Source organism: Myotis nattereri, assembly GCF_964212035.1.
Source record: "Myotis nattereri genome assembly, chromosome: 16".
Classification (NCBI taxonomy): Eukaryota; Metazoa; Chordata; class Mammalia; order Chiroptera; family Vespertilionidae; genus Myotis; species Myotis nattereri.
Window position 1 is genome coordinate 46,427,927 of NC_138091.1, and position 22,802 is coordinate 46,450,728.

Below are 22,802 nucleotides of genomic sequence, written 5' to 3' on the forward strand. Positions count from 1 at the left end.
GAGAGATGGATTTGGTGACCTTTCTGGATGCGGACCCCAAGCAGGAGGAGGGAACAAATCAGCTTCGAAGTGGTTAATTTTACTGGCTCCTAAATTGATACGCGGGAGGGTGGCGGTGGGGTGGGGTGGGGTGGGGTGGGGGGGACGTCAGTCTGAAATGAACTCGCCTTGTTCAAAGGGGTTCGGAGACAGCGGAACTCAATCAGCAGCGGGCCGCGCGGTTCAAGGCTGCAATTCGTCCCGCCGCGCCTCTGAAAAATGGGAGGTGACAGTTCATTTTGCCAGTGACAGTCTGTCGGTCTCGCTCGCTGCTTCTCCTGTCGATTGCCTGGCGGAGGTGAAGTGCAGCTCAGAGACACCATCGTTTGGTATTCCACTCAGCGACCAGGATGGTCCCAGGACCCAAGGTGTGCAAACCCCCCCCCCCCCCCCCCCCACGGCTTGTCTTCTCCCCTCCCCGGAGACCTGACATGCACATGTTTGATTATGAATCCCTGGGACCATCTTCCCACTTCCTGAGCCTTATCTTTCCCTCCAGCTTCCTCTTCCGGGGCCCTGGGCTTCCCCCGTTTCTGGGACCTTGTGGAACAAAGCCATCCAGCTCAGGAGGCTCCCAGCGCGAGGAGGACTCCAGGTGAGGCGAGCTGTGGACGTGGAGGCAGAGAAGTTAGGGACGTCCGTGGAGGCACAAAAGGAACATCAGACACACCCAGCAAGGCACTGCCTTCCAGACCCCAGGCTCATTTAAAAAATATATATATATTATTGATTTTTTACAGAGAGGAAGGGAGAGGATAGAGTTAGAAACATCGATCAGCTGCCTCCTGCACACCCCCTACTGGGGATGTGCCCGCAACCAAGGTACATGCCCTTGACCGGAATCGAACCTGGGACCCTTCAGTCCGCAGGCCGACGCTCTATCCACTGAGCCACACCGGTCAGGGCCCCAGGTTCAGTTTTTGAAGAGTCCCCTGAACAAGGGCAGAGAGAGGAAGGAGAAAGGGAGGTGACCCCGTGAACGCAGGCACTGAGTCCTGAACCCACCCTTCCCAGTACTTTCAACTTCGCTTAAAAAAAAAAAAGGAGCTCATGTATCTTTATTAACTTTCCTCATTTTGATAACTGTGCCGGACGTTATGTAAGGGAATGTCCTCATTCTTAAGGAATACTACTGAAGTGTTTAGGGAAAAAGGATCAGGATGTTTGTAACTTACTCTCAAATGACTCAGGAAAAAATATGTGAATTTACTTAAGTAGAAAATAATAAAGCAAATGTGGCAGGCATTAACGACAGGTGAATCTAGGTAAGTTGGCAATGATTTCAAAATAAAAAAATATTAGAAAAACGCCAACAGACTTACCTTGCAACATTTCCTCAGTAAGTGTTTGTTGAGGACCTACTCTGCACTAGGGCAGTGATGGCGAACCTTTTGAGCTCGGCGTGTCCGCATTTTGAAAAATCCTAACTTAACTCTGGTGCTGTGTCACATATAGAAATTTTTTGATAGTTGCAACCATAGTAAAACAAAGATTTATATTTTTGATATTTAGTTTATATATTTAAATGCCATTTAACAAAGAAAAATCAACCAAAAAAATGAGTTCGTGTGTCACCTCTGACACATGTCATAGGTTCGCCATCACTGCACTAGGGATACAGTGGTGAACAAGATAGGAAAGGTCTGAACCCTCAGGGAGCTTGCAATTGGGGGAGAAGACAGGTGGTAGATAAATAATTGCAGAGAGGCCCTACATGCTACAGGAATGTGTGAGAGGGAAACAAGTCAGCCTAGGAAGCCAACGATGATTACCAGAAGAACTTAACGTTTAAAGTGAGACTTGAAGCATGAAGCTGAATGAAGTGTAGGGGGAAGAGTGTTGCAGAGAGAGGGAACAGCACATCTGAAAAAATGAAAGTGGGAGAGGGTGTGACTCATTTGAGAAGGTGAAAGAAGTCTGAACCTGAAGATGATAGAGTACAGCAGCCCCCCTTATCTTCAGGGAATATATTCCAAGACCCCAGTGGATGCCTGAAACAATGGATAGTACGAAGCCCTATATATACTATGTGTTTCCCTGTACAAACCTATGATAAAATTTAAATTATAAATCAGGCACAGTAAGAAATTAACAGTAATAACTAATAATAAAATAGAACAGTTAGCTTGGCTGGTGTGGCTCAATGGTTGAGCATCAACCTATGAACCAGAGGGTCACAGGTTCAATTCTCAGTCAGGGCAAATGCCTGGGTTTTATCCCCAGTAGGAGGCAGCCAATCAATGATTCTCTCTCATCACTGATGTTTCTATTTCTCTTTCCCTCTCCCTTCCTCTTTGAAATCAATAAAATTATATTTTAAAAAATATTTAAAAATAGAGTAATTAAAACTATACTGCAATAAAAGTTATGCAAATGCAGTTTCTTTCTCAGCAAACTAGCATGAATTACTTCTTCCTTCTTCACAATTTCACAGACAGAATTCCTAGGGAAGAAATTGTGAAATAAAAGTTTCTTGCCTTCAGATCCCTTTTGTTCTCCATATTTCTTTGTTACACAGTCATTATAATTGGCGTTAATATTCACCCAGGCCTGAATTCCCTTGGGTAAAGTTCAGTGTCTTAGACATTTCCTGCTTTCATGTCCTATCAAAATTTACCTGCCCATGTCCTACATCAGCCCCTCAGGACAGCTACTAATCTGATAAACTGATGTGTATTAATGGGATAAAGAGTGGGAAAGTAGCAACGTGTTAGCCCTGCCAGGTAATTCCTATCTTATTTATTTGTGCATTTTTATTATCTGACACTGTTTCTGGCACATACCAGGTATTCAGTTCATGTCCGCTGGAATGAAGTTGATTGAGTATGCTCCTTTTCACTCAGACATGCTGGAGGGAATACCTTACTCAAAGTTAAGGCCCTTATGGCAAAACTTTAAGCATTGTGGCACATCAGACGGGAAAAGATATTTGGGAGCAGATGGCCTTATAACATACCTCAAACCATATCCTGATGTTTGTTTAGGATAGACCTTAGCCTGCACCTTGAGGTCCACATGAAAGATTAATTGAGCATTTATTTGGGAGCCTCTGTTTTGGCACTAAACATCTCTGGGTGCTCAGTTAATACTGAAACATTAAACAGGCAAGTATTTTGGTCTCTAAAGAGTATCACATTGTAATGTGGCACAAAGATGATATTAATATAGCATTGTAGGTGGTGTGTTGGGGTCCAATCACGGGGATGAGAACAGTCAACAAATACCAGGTCATATGTTTCTTGAGAGCAGCTCTACTGCCTCCACATGTCTGTGTTCTAGTGCTTTGAATATAGTAGGTGCTTAATAAAGATTGAAGGAATAGATGAAAGAAAGAATCCACACGGGCGTCCCTGGTTCCCTTTGTGACTACAGGCATATCCAAGGCCATTTGGTAGTTAAGGTTAATGGAAGTTCAAAGAAACGAAATGGTTTGTTGTGTTCTGTTCCCTTTTCTTGTGAAACTGAGGACTGAACCCATAACCTTGACTCTAAGCAATATGACTGCCCTGCCTTGAGTTATCCTGTTAGCTGGAATATTAACATCTTCGACTGACAGGTCTCCTCCTCTTCCTTCTTGAAACACCAGGCATTTTGCTGCATGTGTCAACTCTGGTCTGAAATCCACAGTGAGCCCTGGGGGTTGAACTTGCCTTTGGTGTTTGCCACATTGATGATCTAAGCGTGGGCAAAGGGAAATGAGCTACTTATAAGATGTACATTATCACTCGTGTAATCAAACACTGTAAAAAGATACTGGGGAAAGGCTGGGAAGTCGTTGTGCTTAGAGATCATGGAATTCTGGGTGTTAAAAAGGGAAGAGAAGCAAATTACCTGTCCCAGATGGTTTAGTCACTGGAAGACAGGATGCCAAACTAGATATCCTCTTGGCGTTCCTATAAACTCCATTAATCTTTGATTTCATGATTCTATGTTGGACACCAACCAATAAACACCCCGATCAGATCTTTGCTCCCCTCAGTGAGCTGAGAGAAACAGCGTGGACTGAGTGGGGACAGTTGTGTGGAAGCCCACAGGCTTGTCACTTAGCTATCATATTGTCTTCTCTAGAACCTTGCCCCGTCGTCCCTCCTCTAGCCTCAGCTAACACAGGAAATGGTAATGCTATTTATCTGTAGATTCAGCCAAATCACCATTTCCTGGTTCTAATGTTCAATAGCCACTTTTGAGTCCTCCCCCACTTCCTCTCCGATTCCGTTTGAAGTTCAAAAGCACCCAAGAGGTAAATGAGCACTCAGCTAAGCCGGTGGGGCCCTGGCACCCTTGTGGTTCGGCCGTTAATTTTCTGAAACTCAGGCACATCACTTCTCCAGTCTGGGCCCCTGTAAGTTATGTGGTTTCAGAAGTCCCTCCCAGTTCTGAAATTCTGAAATTCTTTGCTGGGATTCCGAAAGGAGAATCTGTTGGACCAGCTCCCTTTGGGAAGGAAAATGTGTCATAGAGCCCTATGAATCTCTTCTGAGTCCAAACCGCGTTACGCCTTCTGGAGCACTCTATTGGAACAATGAAAGGAATCAGGGAGGCAGTGTGGCTGGTAACTGAAGTCTGCCAGCATCTCATGTGAATTGGCAAATGGAATCGTAGGATGCCAGCTTTGAAACGGCCAGAGCTGCTTTTTGCTGAGGCTGACTAGAGTTCAAGGAAAGAGGCTGTGGGTTTCTCCTTTGACATTGCTACATTTCTTTTTCTTAAAAAAAAAAAAAAACTTAAAAAAAATTCAATTATAATCATATACTACATACAATATTATATTAGTTTCAGGTGTACAACGTAATGATTAGACCAGGGGTCCTCAAACTACGGCCCGCGGGCCACATGCAAATACAAATATTGTATTCGTTCCCGTTTTGTTTTTTTACTTCAAAATAAGATATGTGCAGTGTGCATAGGAATTTGTTCATAGTTTTTTTTTTTTTAACTATAGTCTGGCCCTCCAACGGTCTGAGGGACAGTGAACTGGCCCCCGGTTTAAAAAGTTTGAGGACCCCTGGATTAGACATTTACATAACCTACAAAGTGATCAGATAAGCCTAGTACCCATCTAACACCATGCCTAGTTATTACAATATTATTGATGTGGTGCATATATACAACAGAATATTACTCAGCCATAAAAAAACGAAGGAAATTTTGCCATTTGTGAAAACATGGATGGACCTAGTCCTAGAGGGTATTATGCTAAGTGAAATAAGTCAGGAAGAGAAAGGCAAATATCCCATGATTCCATTTATAGGTGGAATCTAAAAAACAAAATAAATGAACAAATAAAACAGAAACAAACACATAGATACAGAAAACAAATCGATGATTGCCAGATGGGAAGGATTAATGGAGGATAGATGAAAAGGGTGAGGGATTCTGAAGTCCCAGTTATAAAACGTGTCACGGGGACATTGCTACATTTCTCTCTGAACTTCTGTTTCCCATCAGTTTAGTGCAAAACTCTGTCTCCTACTCTGGGGCAGCTCAGAAAAAATCGCATCCTGGTTGTGTTTCTAATTCAGGAGTTAGGTGAGGAAGTCCTGCTGAGGCCCTCAGGGGCAATCCCTGCACACTCTGTCCACAGAGATGGAATCAGGGTTAGATGCCCTAGTGACCAGCACCGATGAGATGGACACTCACTTCCTAGGACAGGATTCCACTGGGGGTTGTGGTACCTACCGTCATTAAGAATAACGGGGTACCATCTTCTTCTGGGAACTTCGGAAGCCCTTAGCCTTCTCTTCCCCAGGCATTTTCTTCCTTGGTGGAAGATGTTGAAACATGGAGGTTAAATGACTTGCCCAAGGTCACACTGTTGGTGGCAGAGCAGAGATGAAAACCTCAGCCCATCTTCTGAGTGCCTAGTCTGGCTTTCCTTGGACCATGCCACAGCTGTTCCCTGTATGAGGGACAATTGTACCTCCTGAGGATGAGGGGCAGGAAGGCCAGGTATTGATATGACTGCCGTTCCAGTCCCCAGCGACCTTTTATGTCCTGCAGCCTGCTCAGTCGGCGGAGGAAGCAGCTCTGGGGCAGAGGGGGTTGCCATCTGCAGAGCTGCCCCGGCGAAGATAACAGGTTGTCAGTCAGCCTAGGAAGCCTATGTATGGCCTGGACCACAGAGCTTCCACTGAAGGAGAAATTAAACCTGTCTCACATACCAATCCCAGTGCTCTGATTACATTTACAGAGGTCATGGCCTGCATTCTGTCACCATGGAAACCTCTCATGCTGCCAGGGTGTTGTCTGTGTGTGTGGTTGATATTTAAAGGCAAAGTCGCAAGCCCTGTTGCTGAACTCTCAGCTGCCAGGGGCAATCGCTCTCCTTCACCAGCCTGCATCCTGGCGCTTCATCCCAGAGATAAGAGGAAGGGAGGAGATGGAGGAAAGGTCCTGCCTGTCTCTAACAGGCGGGCCCTTTTAGTGGATCCAGGTTTGTAGGGAGAAGGGCTCTGGGATGGAGGTGCTGGGATAGCAGATGTGGGGGAATCAAAAAGCACCCCCATTTTGTCAAAATACAAGCGTCTTCTTACAAGTAGATGAGCCTGGCATTAAGCGGAGCCCTTCTTTCTCCGATACTTTCTCCAACTTGTGAGCACATTTCAGAGTGGCCAGATGGAGCCGGAGAAACCCCTCTACCTGAGTGTCTTTGGTGGTTTCGATTTTGCACATCTGGTAGCCGTGTGAATTGTGCTGATAACAATGGGGATTATGAAGGATCCCTGCTTTGTCCAAAGACCCCACAGCATTGTCCTGGAAAAAGCTACCGGGGGAGTGACTTATCAGGAGTCCCAGGTGTTGGAAGAGGTAAATAACACCTGATCCCACGGAGTAAGAAAAGAACACAAGTGCTGACTCGGCTTGTGGCCATCCATTTTTTTCTTCTTTTTTTCTCAAGACAATTATTTCCACACCATTGAATGGAGTGTAGATAACATGGGCACCTTAATAGCCTGGGAGCAGAGGCTATTTAGAGGAGATTTTAAGCACTGTGAGCATAAAATGAACATGAATATTCTGCAATATGCATCCTACAACTTGTCATTAAGTGGATGGCCTCAATGATGTGCAGCAACAGGCTTTGATTGGAATATTGAGCTCTGAAAAGGAAAATTCTGCATCAATAGTTCTACGATGCGGAATATCACATATAACTCAATAAAACGTGTCATTGTGTGGATAGTGTATATGCTAAAAAGTACAGCAGCCGACAGTAAAGGCTTGAGTCTCTATAAGGCCCTTTTCTTTAAGAATGTACAGCCACTCCCGGAAGCTTCTCAATGTCCTTGGGGGTGGAACATGGTACATCCTGAAATTACAATTGGGAAATAGAGTGAATATATTTGATTTAGTTCCTAATCCTTCAAAACATGGAAACCTCTTTATTTTCTCCTTATGTTTTATTTCTATTTCTTCAATTTTTCATCTGGTTTCTCACTCACATTCTTCTTTTCCTTCTGTCTGGCTTGCTTGCTTTATCCCTAGGCCATCACTCCTTCCCATTACCTCCCCTCCCCCACCACTGCTTTCTGTAGAGTTTAGCCCTGCTGGCAGCCCTCCAGACTAAAGAGGCTACCGACTCCTGGGATATAATCTGCTTTCTGATTGGCTCTTTCTGGAGTCTGTGTTTATAGTGGAAACTTGGTTTCTGCCACAATGAGTGAAAAGAGGAGTTAATACCTTATGCCTTCCAGATGAATGTGTTCCCCATGTGGGTTGGAGAATCCTGCAAATATTCCAGAATAGACAGGGCTGGGAGGGGACTTTGGAGGTGGGCATGGAGAATCCGCAGGCTGATTCTCCCAATTTGTTAGAGCCTGGTGCCAAGGAAGCCAAGGCCACTCCTTCTATCTCTTTAAAGGCAAGTTACCTTCATAAAAAGGAAAAATTCTCGTCCTTGGAGACCAATGACACCCATATCTTGGCCAGTCACTCTCAGATATATCTTTAGTGAGCAAGGCGAATGAAGGGAGAGATTATGAATGACTCAGTATATAAAGTTATTGAACACTTCCCACAGGCTAGTTGTTGCAGGGAATGCAGAGATAATAATAATGGCTAACAGTTAGGAAGAACCTATCATGCTGCAGGCAGTTCTAAACATGATATCTATTCGCTCTTTGAATTTTCACAACAACCTTGAAAACACTCTTAAGTATTGCCATTTTACAGGTGCAGAAATCGAGGCATGGAGACAATACGTTGCTCACTCAAGGTCGCAGCAGGCAAGTGACAAATTTGAGCTCTGGACTGTATGATTTTAGGGCCACGATACTCTACCATCTCTTTGTGGGGTCAGGACCATGATTTAGGATGTGAATTCTGGAACTTGGATGAAGGGTGGCATGGCTGCCAGAGACTGGAGTGGAAACCATTTCAATATCACTTCTCAACAGAGACAATGAGAACCCAACCCAAAGCGCTGACACTCAGATGCAAAGGAGGATAAGCATTTAAGAGCCATTGTGAGGAGGTAAAACCGGTGGAGAGTTGGAATGGGGATGAGGAAGTGTCCAAGATGAGTCTTACATTTTGAGTTTGGATTTCTGGAGAACAGCAATTCATTTAGAGCTCTTACAATGTACTGCGCACATACCATATACTATATATGCATGCCATCTTATTTTTCTTGCAATTACCTGGTAAGGTAGGGATTATGGTTTCTAATTTACAGATGAGGAAACTGAGGCTCACAGAGCTCTTTCCAGAGTCTTAGAGATGGAAGGTGGATGAGGCAGAATTGAGATCCACATTTTTTTTTTTTTTTTTTGGCACAGAAATTCATGCCGTTTTCACTAGCTTTGTTGCCATTACAAGGATTAGGGGGAGAGGAAATAAGAAGTTGGTGGGTTTGTTCAGATATCCAGGTGGAAATGTGAGACACAGGTATAAATTAGAAAAGTAAGCTGCATAAAGGGGAAAGTTGGAGTGGTGAGAGAATGAAACCACTGAGGATTCAGAGAACAAGGAGCAAAAAGAGAAGGGGAGGGAGTGGGAAAGTGAAAGGCAAATGTAAAACTCTCATGAGTACCTGAGACTAGAAGATGAAATGGAGAGAACCAAAGAAGGAGGCAGAGAAATAATAGTTCAGAGGACAGAAAGAAGACCAGGACAGGGGAGTGCCAAGGAAGTGGGGTGCTTAAAGCAAGACCAGGTAGTCAATGGCACTTCAGTGCTGCCCAGAGAGGTTGGGAAATACTGAAGAGCTGAGAAGGAAGGAGAGTGCTGGTGCCCTTGGGAGAGTCACTTCAATGGTACAAAGACAGGCAAGCAGAGAGAACGCACTAAGAAAGGACATGAGACCTGATGAAGGAAAAGAAGAAGGAAAGATGAGATTTGGAGAAGGTAGTGGGGTTGTATGTTCTGTTTTGTTTTCAGTATAGAGGAGACAAAGAATGTTAGCAAACAGAGGGAAAGACTGAACATGAAAAGGGATGTGAGACTCAAGATCTAAAGGGCGGTGGGAAAGGGTGGGACCATTCATTCTAGTGGAAGATTGAGAGAGGGGCGATGCATCCTTTAAAACGGAAGGAAGAGTGAAGCCTGAAAGCGACACAACAAGGACTAGGAGTTGTCTTGTATATAAAAGAGACATGGTTTATGCTGATAGAAAATGCTGCTGGAAGCCAAGCCCACAGATGTTGGAGACGGACATTTACAAAAACCAAAATGCACACGGACATAATTCTGAAGACAGGGAAAGAACATATTCTGGGGACCCCAAGCTTATTCCATATAGATGTCCATTAGGGGAAAGGCACTTTTACCAACTTTCTTGCATTGCAATAATCAGCCATTGCTGGTGTTATTGCTGAATCCAGGTAGTGCTTCTGTTGGTATTTGTGAACATTGGTGATTACATCAGCTCCTCTTAGTGTGAGTATACCTCCAAAGCGTGTGTGTGTGTGTGTGTGTGTGTGTGTGTGTGTTGTGTGTGCACGCGTGCGTGCCAGGCAGGCCAGAGCTGTCTACCAGATTCTAAATAACTGCTATTTCTCTCACCTTGAATCCCATTACCCTAACCCTGAATTCTAAGACCTGTAGTAAAGTGGCGGGGGGTGGGGTGGGGGTGGGGGTGGGGGAGGTGGTGGGGAGGGTGGCAGAGGCAGAAATAAAGGAAGGGCTTAGGGAACTTAAACTTTTACCCTTTGAAATAACAAGTGAAAAGAAACCCACGAAATCCAGTTCAACCTTAGAAAATTCTCTATTACTTACTTTAATCTCCTTAATCGCCTCAAAAGAAATGGTTACTCCTTCTATATAGGTTGCCAAAGTTGTCATGTCCGTAAATATCTAGCCTATAAAATTTACCTTGGCCCCCCCTGCCCCTTGTGCAAATTAACCTCATAGACTGCCCCCACGTCTCGCTCAGAGTACACAGCCTCATCTGGCTGCAGCTGGCACATTCTTCATGCCACCCTCCCTCCTCCCCTTCAGATTCCCAAGAGAACCAATCACAGACAGAGAATGTCAGAGTCAGCAACCTCTGTGGTCCTGAGGGCTTCTGCTGGGCTCAGCAGTGCCCATCGGGGATGTCTAATGTGGTCTCAGGAATAGGCAAAGATTTTTTTAAAAAATGTGATTGGAGAATATAGGGAAAAAAATAAGGGTATTGATAGAAAGATGATAAAGAACAAAGAAAGACATGTTACAATTTAGTTGAAGAGGGCCCAGCAATGATTGCTTCACAAGCTGCTCAATGATCCCTGGGCTGTAATTATCCATCTCCGATGTTCAGCTCCATAAGAGCTTTGGACCAGTGTTAGAACAGCAGGATTCGAATGCCCGTGTGGCCCCTGATGAGCTGGGTGCCCTGGGCAGAGCACTGGGTCTGTGCCTCATCTTACATTTGATCACCTTGAAGATTCTTTTGCGTTTTAATAGTTCTGTTCGGAGCCTGTGCCTTGTTGAGAACTTGCTTTGGGAATGTTCCTTGATATGGTAAGAGAACCTGCTTGTTTTGTTGTATTAGTGCAGAGGATCTAGGCGTGTGAGCTGGAAGGGGAGCCCATCGAAGTTCATTTGTGTAAATACTCAAATAACAGGACCCTCCTAAGTCAAAAGGTTAGCTAATTCGCCCGAGCAAGGAAGCTGTGGAAACCCTGCATATTAAGGCCACTGAAGTGATGGGCCCCAGGGAATATCTTGTATCTGTCTCCTCTGCCTTGGGGTAGCATGAGGCTTGGTTGCTGGGACCTTGCAATGCATGCAGAGAGCCTAGTTTGGGGCATTGGCGGGAGGCACCATCTCTCCTTCCATAGCCCTTAATGAAGTGAGCCGCTCTTGTCCTCATTAGGCCTTAGCATCGTCAATAAAAGAGTCAATAAACCCGGTTGATGGGGTTGGGACTGAGGGGCTGAGAGGCAGTGGCCGCAGATCCACAGGGCAGACGTCAGCTCTGCTGTGTGTCATGACCCAGCAGCCAGGGATCGATAGCCGGCTCAGAATAAAGCCCAAAAGCCTGCCCTCTGAAGTCTCCTCTCTAGACCCATGTTTGTTGCCCAGGGCAGAGCAATGCCAGCCGGTCCCTGCTTTGCTTGCAGTTGTTCCTACCCCATGCCATTCGGGGTGCCAGATGCTTCTGTTTCTTCCTGATTAAGCCCTCTAGACACCCCAATGGATGCATATTTAGTGAGTGCCCACCTGGCAGGGGAACATGTAGATGGCAACTCTAGGCAGCCCAGAGGCTGGCGGAGGCCCTGTTTTCTGTGTCTTCTGTCTGCTGACAGTATGCGAGGGGCCCTGGTGGACCAGGCAGTATATTTTCTGCATGTTGTGCTGCCAGACTCCATTCCTGCCTGCTCTGCATCTCTTTAGATACCCTTATCTTATCTAATTACAAGGAATTTCTGATTAATTTTGTGGCCTCTGCTCCGAAGGACCCCTTATCTGCGAGGGCCTCGTATTTTAACCTTGTCATTCTTTTGTTGTTTGTCTTTAAAGGCCAGACGGCTGAGAGGGGGATGCTAAGATCTTGCTGGAATTGGGGCTGGGGGGAGGGGAAGGAAAGGAAAGCAGACAGACCTGGGATTTGTGTATGCTGCTCCATCCCCCTGCCTGTGTGTGGAGACAGCTGGCTGCTTACTTTCATGACAGCCACATGGTACCCAGCCACACAGAACAGGACCCGGGCAGGGACTCGTCTGCTGCCAACCTCTCCAGATCCCTTTGATATTTCCGACAGAGCAGTAAAGGACTCTTGACTATCACAGTTTGCCTTGCCTCTCTCCACCTCCGCTAAGACTCCTCCGTGTAGTTTCCATGGCTACCCCCAATCAGATGTGGCTTCCTGCGAAATTGGATTTCAAAGAAGGACAAGGCTTCAAAGGAATTTGTCCATTTAACAGAATGTCATTAGGAGTGAGGCTGACTGCCGAACCAGGGCCCTTGGATGATTAAGGGGGGGCGGGGGGGGGGGGAGGGCTGTGCTCATGTGCGGAGGCAGGCTTCTGTCTGCCACGAGGAACCTTGATGCAACATGACAATGCCGTATTGGAATCTGCCAGTCACCCACTGCACACTCTCCAGCTCCGCACCTCCCTCCGCCCCTGTCTCTCTAACACCCAGGATGGACGGAGAATAGCTGCTCCATGAGTTTCCGCTGCATCCCTCCGTCTGAGTGAGCTATGACAGGCAGTGAGGCCTGAGAGGATGTGCAATTACCTGGGTTTGTTGCTCCTTATCAGACAACTCATTAACTTGTAGCCTATATGAGCATCTGAAAAATATCCTTGCAGAAGAGGGGGTGGTGGTCCAATTTCCGCCCATTGCCGAGAGGGGAAGCAAGGTCACGGGCTGGGGTGACCCACAGGAGGGGCTTTGTTTCCTTTGCGTTGTTGTGCTTTTTCTTGTTTTAAGAACAGTTTTAAATTTAGAGAAAAATTGCAATCACCGTACAGAAAGTTCCAATATATCCTCCCTTGCTTTTTAACACGTCAGAAGTACTCAAAAATGATTCAGAGCGGCTACAGTTTTATAGAAGGAGCAGTGAGCATGGTGAACATGTCCCATCAGGAGCCTGGCGTTCGCTCTGAAGCCCGGAGGAGGCAGCATGTTAACTTTCCCAGGGCAAAAAGGAAGAGCGGCAGGAGCCAGAGTCCCCAGAGACCCCTGCCAGCCTCCCGCCCCCCACCCCGCCCCCCCCAATTTGCTGCAACTTGCAAGTGGGTCATGTGATCCTGAAATCAAGGTACCATTTCTCTTCAGATAGCAGGACCTAGACCTGTAAACATGCTCAAAGCTACTGCAGCCCTTAAAGCAGGGTGGGAACCTTTTTCTCTGCCCAGGGCCATTTGGATACGTATAACATCATTCGCTTAATAGAATTCATTTAATAGAAAGGTATGTTGCTATGAAAAAAGCTCCTAGATTTATTGAATTTCGAGTCCCACCTGCAGTTGCCTTGGCAGGGCCAGACCAAATAATTCTGTGGGCCTTATGCCACCCAAGGGCCGGATGCGCCCCCCCCCATACCCCTGCCCCCCACCTTAAAGGATCAAGTCCCCAAATCCTGAGACCGTCTCTGGAGAGGAAACCATGCCAGGAGGCAGGCATGAGCCCTCTGGACAATTTCTCCATGCTGCTCCTGTTCCCATATTTGTGGTTTCGTCCATCGGCATCTTCCCTGAGGCAGCTGTAAACCCCGATTCACCCATCTTTTTCCTGTGTCCTCTCTTACCACTCTCAACCCCTCCTGCATATTCAGTAGGCAGAACCTGAGAACAGAAAGTCCATTTTCACAAAAAAGGAAAAGGGTAGAGGTGGAGTGAGATGTGAGAGATCACACACTGCACAGGGGCCCAGGTTAGGTCACCACCCCCCAGCTCAAAATTAGTCAGTGGCTCCCCAGTGCCACTCAATTGAGTTCAAAACCCTCCTTCTGACTTTCAAGTCCCTTCACAATAGAGCTTCCATTTTTCTTCACAAGCATAGTTTCTGTATGTCACCCAGCCAGAGAGGTCTACGAACTGTTCCCCAGCAGGAGGCTGCCCCATCTTTGCTTGCTCTGGGTCTTCCACCTGGAAAGCCCTTGTACCTCTTCAAAATCTGGGGTGTCCATCTCAAACGCCACGTGAACCATGAAACACACATACGTGGCCCTTCCCTCCTTCTCTTATATGCTTCTCCCTCCTTGTAACACCCATGACACTTTAAACTTCCCTCTGGCACTTGGCCTGCTGCACTTCACAACAACCACCACCCCTCTTTCTTTTGAGAGATTGCATATTCACCGAAGTTATGGGAAATCATACAGAGCCATCCTGACTGCCAGTTGTCCCCGGTGGTAACATCCTGCAAGATGACAGTGCGTGTCACCCCAGGACATTGGCACCTGCTGTGCTGTGAACGAGGCGGAAACGCTCCTCTCTGATCTTGCGCTTCGCTGTCCGCCCTTGGTCAGCTCCTGGAGGGACAAGGCTGGGTGCCCCTCGCCCTCGGCTTTCTCCCTGGCACACCCTTCCTTTCCTCACATCCTTTCCGCCCAGGGAGGAAGGGACTCTGTAGCTCCCTGTGTGCATCGCTTTGATGCTCCCAGATGCTGGTGGCTTCGGATTATTCGTTGGGAACGTGCAGTCGTTCCCGGTCAACCTCCTGGCTAACCCGAAAGAGGGAAGGCTCTGCGCTCTTCTGGGTGTGCGCATGGGGCCCGGCTTGGGAACTGCGGGCTCCTGGGCTTGGCGGGGACGTCTCTTCCCCGGATTCTGCCCCCCTGCTCGGTCCCCCTCCCCCACCCGCCCATTCCCGGCAGCATGTGGTTTTCCATCCTCCCCCTGGAAGGCACCTGTCCGGTGCTCAGGGTGCCAAGAGGCGAGGTTCCCTGGAGTCGCGGTCAGCCTTCTGTTTTTGGGGGGGAGGGGGGCTAAAGGACGCAGCCTGGGCCCCGCCGGGTGAGGCGCCCCCCACGTTTCTCCCTCCGGGCGCAGGTGGGAGGGCGCGCGCCCCGCGCACAGGTGTCCCCCCGCCGCCCCGGGCGCCGCCCCCTCCCCCGCTGCGCGCGCCGCTTCCTGAGCGCGGCCCCGCCCGGCGGCCCCGCCCGCAGCGACGGCGCGCCCCGGGGTGCAGGTGCCTCCGCCCGCCGCCTCCCCGCGCGCCCGCCCGCCCCGCCGCCCGCCGCCCCGCCAAATGCAGGCCGCCGCCGTCCTCCCCGAGGAGATCCGCTGGCTCCTGGCAGGTAACGCCCTGGCCCGCGGGCAGCTCCCACCAGTGTGAGCGGGAGGCGCCGGGTGCCCGCTCTCCCACGGCCGGGCTTTCTGCTCAGCGGCAGCGCCCGTCACCTCCAGGACCTCCAGGCTTCTGGAGCCTTCCACCTGCAAAGCACGGGCTCATGCTTCCGCCCCGTGGGCTTTCATTCCCCTCAGGCCCACCTTCTGCTTGCTTTTTTCTTTCTCAGGGCGTCGCTACCCCCCACTTAACCCCCAGCTTCTGACAAACTTCAGGCCAGGTTCCTGCCGCCACCTCCTCCCCTCCCCCACACACACCCACACACCCACACACACCCACCCACACACACACACACACCCACACACACACACACACACACACACACACACCCTGGCCACCTGGCCTGCTCTCCAGCCTGTCCCTTTCACACACACACACACACACACACACCCACACACACACACCCACACACACCCACACACACACACACACACACACACCCCCACACACACACACACCCACACACACACACACACCCTGGCCACCTGGCCTGCTCTCCAGCCTGTCCCTTTCACACACACACACACACACACACACACACACACACACATACCCTGGCCACCTGGCCTGCTCTGTAGCCTGTCCCTTTCACACACACACACACACACACACACACACACACACCCTGGCCACCTGGCCTGCTCTCCAGCCTGTCCCTTTCACACACACACACACACACACACACACACACACACCCTGGCCACCTGGCCTGCTCTCCAGCCTGTCCCTTTCACACACACACACACACACACACACACACACACACCCTGGCCACCTGGCCTGCCCTCCAGCCTGTCCCTTTCACACACACACACACACACACACACACACACACACACACCCTGGCCACCTGGCCTGCCCTCCATCCTTTCTCCTCTGGACTCCTGCAGGTCCGAAGGCTTGTGTCCTCCCCCTCCCCAGCCCAGGTCACTGTCATCACCCACAGAAAACCCTCGCTCCCCTGCGTGGAGCTCCTTGAGGCTCCCAGGGGGGCTGTGCCGGGCTCCCGGGCTCCTGCGGCCCAGGCGTGCGGGTGACTGTGAGCTGTGTCAGCGCAGAAACACCTGGCCTCCCTTCACCAGCCTGCAGACGTCTGGGGCTCAGGATCCGTTCACCCAGGTTTGCTGACCCTCGCTCGGTGTTACAGGACTTCCTGTTCCAGATGTGCCCGCCTGTGGCGTGTGCACCTGCAATCTAGGGCCTAAGAGCCGTCCTTTGAAGAAGAGCTCAGGCCACGGTCACTAACACTCAACACATCCTCCCAACACTCCAAAGAGACTGTTTGCTAATGGGCAAATCATCTGCTCCGTTCCCACTTTTTCTGGGGAAAGTAACTTGCTTTCCTGTAACTGACCTTCCTGACAGAGGCCTGGAATCTGCACTGGCATCAGGGGGTCCCAGGAGGAAACGGCTCCGAATTAAGCCTTTTGGCATCTCAGTGGCCTTTCTGACACATATTTAACAGATGGCCTGCTTTGGGCAGGTCATACTTTTGGCAAGCAGTATCCCCGCCCCCCCCCCCCCCCCCGCAGTTTCTCTCAATTTAATTGGTTTTATATCTCCATTACCTTGTTATCTTGGTATAAATGCCTCCTAATCAAATATTTGGCAAGTCCTTTTTGGTCTCTGTAGCACTGTTTCCATTCTGCATTGTTTCTGTGCAAAATCTGTCAACTAGGTATTTCTCCTGAGGCGACCTTCCCAAAATCTGTGACCTGAGTGAAGGTAACATTTCAGAGGAGAAAAGTGTTTGCAGGGTGAAGGAGCATTATCTGGGGGTCTAGGGAGAAGCCCCTCAGCCTTCCCTTTGGTTTGCTATTAGATGTGTAAAGAAAGGCTGTAAAGGCTATTAGATGTGTAAAGAAAGGCATCTGAGTTCCAGGAGAGAAAGAACTGTTGGCAAACTTTAGTTCTGCCCTTGCATTTAAACTTAAAGATACAGAGTGATTCCTTTGGCTGGTACTATCTGTCATTTGATGAGAGGAAACCTATTTTACAAGCTTGTTAAACCGTATTCCCATTTTGTGTGCAGCCTCGGTAGAAAATGCCTTTTTATTTTCAGAGACGTGCCATGAAACCCACTCCTTCCGCATTTTTGATGTGCAGTTCTTTATTGTTCACAACTGACACTTTGTAAACAACTCATTTCTGCACCTGCCACCTTCCTTTAGCTTAGATTATTTTCTTGTTAGCTGACTGGTTTTAATTGAAGTCTTCAGATCTCCTTCTAAAGCAGAGCCTTTGCTGACAAGTAGAGCAGGGTATGAATGGAGATTAATTGCAATTAGAGTCTGAATCTGAAGTAGAGAAAACACTGCAAAGGTGGGATTCAACCAATAATTCTATTGAAAAAAATGTTGAAAGAGTATGTTTTAGGAAGGTTCATGGAATCATAGCAACATATTGGTTACAGGTTTTGTTTTTTATGAAATACTGTCTCTGGTATAGGCCCAACAGAATTACTCATTGTACTACACATAATTTGTGTGTATTAGAAACTCTAATGGCTATCAATTTAGCATATGTTGCTGTTTACTTGCTCCCCCCACCCACACATTTAAAATATATATATATCTTTATTGATTTCAGAGAGGAAGGGAGAGGGATAGAGAGTTAGAAGCATCGATGAGAGAGAAACATCAATCAGCTGCCTCCTGCACACCCCCTACTGGGGATGTGCCCGCAACCAAGGTACATGCCCTTGACCAGAATCGAACCTGGGGCCTTTCGGTCCACAGGCTGATGCTCTATCCACTGAGCCAAGCCGGTTAGGGCTACCCACACATATTTTAAGGTTGACAATTGACATTTAGATCCTGATCTCTATATCGTCACTCAGTGGAGGGAGTCACAAGGTGAGAGGGCTGTCAGGTTAGTGCTGCCACATGGCTGTGGGGGTGGAGTTTCCACAATGAATTACTACCGTCATAAACCAAGGCGTAAGCGTTTGCACAGTGATTTAATGCTGGTCATCACAGCCATAACATAAGCATTTATTTATTTATAACTACATGGGCATAAATGACAGGGGTGTTTTTGACATAATTTGTACGCCTTTAAAAAATAAAATATGCAAAGCATTGTGAAAGGTTAATGCCAAAATTATACACAGTGAAGAAGGGAGCAGAAACTCAAAGTCTAAAATTAATTTTTCTTTAAGGTTAAAATTTTGAACATTTGAAAATGTTTCATTCAACCCAGAAACTCCACTTTTAGGGATCAGTGTTACTGAAATTGAAGGACATGAAGTGTATATAAGAATACATCCTGGCCCAGCCGGTGTGGCTCAGGGGTTGAGCATTGGCCCATGAACCCGGAGATCTCGATTCAATTCCAGGTCAGGGCATATGCTCAGGTTGGAGGCTCAATCCTCAGTGTGGGGCGTGCTGGAAGCAGCTGATCGATGGATTCTCTCTCATCATTGATGTTTCTATCCTTCTCTCCTTCTACTTCCTCTCTCTGAAATCAATAAAAACATTTTTTAAAAAAGAGAATGCATCCTAAATGTCCATGAGTTGGGGAATGTGGGGAGATTATATGAATGAATGACTCATCTTATGGAATATTTTGTAGCCATTAAAAATATATACTATGTGATATATATATCACATAGTATCCATAACAGATTTTTAAGACTAAGAAGCAAGGTGTACAATTATATATATACCTGAAAATAAAATACCCTTCCCCCCAAAAAACAAAACACCCACAACCTTTATGTTATTTATGTTTATGCAAACCTAGGAAGAAGTAAGAAAGCATCTACAGTACACCCAGCTGTTAACATTGGTTTCCTTGGGAGGGATGTGAGAGGGTGGGAGAGAGAGAGGGATTATTTATTTTTTTTTTAAAATATATTTTATTGATTTTTTACAGAGAGGAAGGGAGAGAGATAGAGAGTTAGAAACATCGATGATTCTCTCTCATCGGTCAGCTGCCTCCTGCTCATCCCCCACTGGGGATATGCCCGCAACCCAGGTACATGCCCTTGACCGGAATCGAACCCGGGACCTCTCAGTCCGCAGGCCGATGCTCTATCCACTGAGCCAAACCGGTTTCGGCGAGAGAGAGGGATTATTAATTATACTTCATGCATCTTCAAATTGTTTGAACTGTGATAATGACCATGTATTGCTTTTGTAATCAGGAGAAAGCAGCCAGTAAGGTTATTTAAAAGAAAAAGGAACAAACAAAAGACAAATAGAAGCTTAGAGAGATCAGAGTGCTAAGGGGCCATTAACAAGATTGTGATGATATTTTTCTCTTCTTAGCCCTTAGGGTGTGTGGAATTTTTTTTTTTTTTTTGTAATGTTTTCTTGGGCTTTTGGTAAATGTTAAAGCAGGGGGAGGCTTCTAGACTAACTCAGGAAACCGCTTCCTCAGATAGACTCTGTCAAGCTCTCATATAGAAATAGTAACTAGTCCCTATCAGCAAATAAGTATCTTCTAGATAAGTGACATGAAGGCGGGTACTGCCTTATTGAAAGCAGAGGAAATATTCAGGTCTGTTTTCAAATAATCAGGCTTCAGACACAGAGGTTATCTTTTTGTTTTTGTTTTGTGATAGCCATGCTGAAAACAAAAACAATGGGGTGCTGGCAGTTTGCATAATCTTTGTTCCACAGATATAAACATAATCAGTTTCTTGCTTGTCTTCCTAGCCTGGCTTTCGAAGTCAGAAGCACAAGAGGCAAGTCTGAAGGACCGAGAGTAAATATTTATTCGGTTCACAGTGCATTTTGTGTGATGGAATGGGACCTACTGACGTTACCCTAATAGCTAGCAAGGCCCAACTACCGACAAAGTACCTACATCCTGCTTGGAATATGGATTAAAGCCAAAATAACAGCCACAACCTGGCTGCATTTAGTAGCAATTGCTGTGTTAATGCTGATTCTGACATGCCTATGGTTACTTATTTTTAAACTTCCCTGGAAAGAAGCAGTCATTAATCATTTCCTTCCAGATTGTTCTCCAGATTTGTATTGGTCGATGCAGCCAACCATAAAATCCTATTAACATAGTAAAACTCCAGCTCTGTGGAACTCACAGGCTTGACTTGCTCTGGATAACTGAGGTTGTTCTCTTTAAGCTCTCTAACTTTTTTATTATAAACATTTGTGATCATTTTTTCTCACTTCCTCAACCAACCAGTCCATGTTCAGAGCACTTTAACTCAGAGTTGTTACAGTGAATTATCAGACTTTCAGAAATATATTGAGTTGCTCAGGGACGTTTCTGCCATAATTGCACCTGGATTGCTTTGTGAATGTCTATGCCTGTTTTATATTTTTATTTTTATCACTTTGCACTGCTCTCACTGTATCTCTATACCTAGTGCTACTGGAACATTAGATAACCAAGTTTGTTGGCATTGAGATATGGGTAAAAGAAGGTATGTCTGAATGAACACAGTACCCAAACCTTTAGGTGGGGCCTTTGTGACTTGTATTTTGGCTGCTTACAGTATTTTTTTGCTTGATTTAAAAAAATCTTTATTGTTGAAAGTATTATCTCTCTCTCTCTCTCTCTCTCTCTCTCTCTCTCTCTCTCCCCCCCCCTCTCTCCCCCTCTCTCTCTTCCCTCATTGACCCCCTCTAGCCCACCCCCACCTCCCCGCCCCAGGCTCTCTCTGTTCTGGGTTGTGTAGACCTAAATTAGTGGTTCCTAATTGGGGTAATTTTGTTTCTCAGGGGACTTCTGGCAGCACATGAAGACATTTTTCATTGTCACAACTGGGAAAGGTGCTTCTGGCATCTAGTGGGTAGAGGCCGTGGATGCCGCCAAACTTCCTATGGTGCATAGGACAGTCCCCACAGCAAAGAATTACCCAGCCCCAAACGGCGGTTGTGCCAAGGTTGAAAAACAATAGCCTAGACATATCCTTGTCCTCGAATTCCACAAAAGCCTGCCCACATGAAGTCCCTGTGAGTGTAGAAGACATCACTAGAGATTTAGGGGGTACAGGATGTGGGAGGAGGGGTTTTTATTGCTGTGATGCAAATGATTTCAATGTGAATATTAGACCTTCCTCTGCCTCAATGCCCCTTTGCCACCCCAGTCATCAGAGAGTACCCTCTGACCCTTCACCTAGTGTGGTTCCCAGCCTTACACCTTCTCACGGGCACTGTCCCCCTTTATCCTATCTGGAGCAAAGTTTTAAAAAATATTTTTTTTCCATTGCCATGTGAAAAGACAGTGTATCTATATGTTTAGTTGTTTAGGTTACACCCACACACAGAGAAACAAGTTACTTTTCCAAACAACGACAGTTCTCTCCCTAAGAGGAATTCTAGTGCCAGCTATTAAGATAATAACATTTTTACCTCATTTATGTAAGGGTAATACTTAACCAATTTTTAATCATTTTAAATATAGGAAAAATAAGCTAAGTTTCAAGTTTTACCGTCATCTGAGAATCTTAACATACTGACATAACTACCGCAGATCTAATTTTTTCACATTATAAACCATTACACCCTACAGAAACCCTATAATTTCTGCTACATTTATTCATATTTATTTCCCCTGTGTTTCCAAGTTCATTGCTTGCTTTTCCGGTTTGTCAGTGCCGCATTATAGGTTAGGTGATTATAACAGATGGCTTTTCTGGTTTGGAGTCTTTGAGTTCCACTGTTTAATTTTACTATTCAGCTTTTCGTAGGAGATAGGACAGATGTGGGCTCAGGAACAGAGTGGTCTTAGCATCCAGAGAGCAAGCTTTCCTGAAGGCTGATGGCTTTGATAAAATCGTTTATGAGTTACTTAAATTCTCATCTAGGGTCTTCTTCTAACATTGTGGACATTCTAATACTCGTTTGTTATAGAGAAGTAAAAATTTTTATTCACCTAATAGGAGCTTTACTAAAAAGTAATCAGTTGCACATATTTATACTTAGTTAAACCAGTACTTTGAATTAGAATTAAGGTACTCATAATCCAGCATGAAAGTATGGCAGAAAATATCTGTTAATTGCATTGTAATAAACCTCCTTAAAATCACACTCCCTTTAAAATAGATTTCCTTTCTGATAACTTTTTTGTGAACTTCTTCATCTATCATTTTTTTCCTTCCTCCCTTCCTTCCTCCCTTCCTTCTTTCCTTCCTTCCTTCCTTCCTTCCTTCCTTCCTTCCTTCCTTCCTTCCTTCCTTCCTGGTATTTTTATGAAAGTTTGATATATGTATATAAGATGCACAAATCTTAAATGTTACAGAAGGATGATTTTAATATATAGTATATACCTGTGTGACTACCGACTAGATCAAGACACGAACATTACTATGATCCTAGAAACTTTCCTTTCCAGTTCTGGAACTTCATACAATCAGTATGATCTCTTTTTTGTCTGTTCTCAACATAATGTGTGTTTTTTAAGAGTTATCCATGTTGTTCTGTGTATCAGTTTTATCCTTTTTACTAAGTAATATTCTGTTGTCCGAATATCCCACAGTTTATCCATTCTTCTGCTGGTGGACATCGGATTTTTCAGCTTGGGGTTATCATGAATGCAGCTGCTATGAGCATTTCTTGTATAACATG

General features: G+C 46.3%; 1 protein-coding gene across 1 annotated transcript in view; it reads left to right on the forward strand.

Annotated features, from left to right (window-relative positions):
- Positions 1 to 15,074: 15,074 nt before the first annotated feature.
- Positions 15,075 to 22,802, forward strand: part of SKAP1 (src kinase associated phosphoprotein 1) — a 258,264-nt gene continuing 250,536 nt past the window's right edge. The window contains exon 1 of the mRNA XM_081109727.1: positions 15,075 to 15,211. Within this exon, the coding sequence (XP_080965853.1) occupies positions 15,163 to 15,211 (49 nt within the window). The 5' untranslated portion in view covers positions 15,075 to 15,162. The remainder of the gene's footprint in view (positions 15,212 to 22,802) is intronic.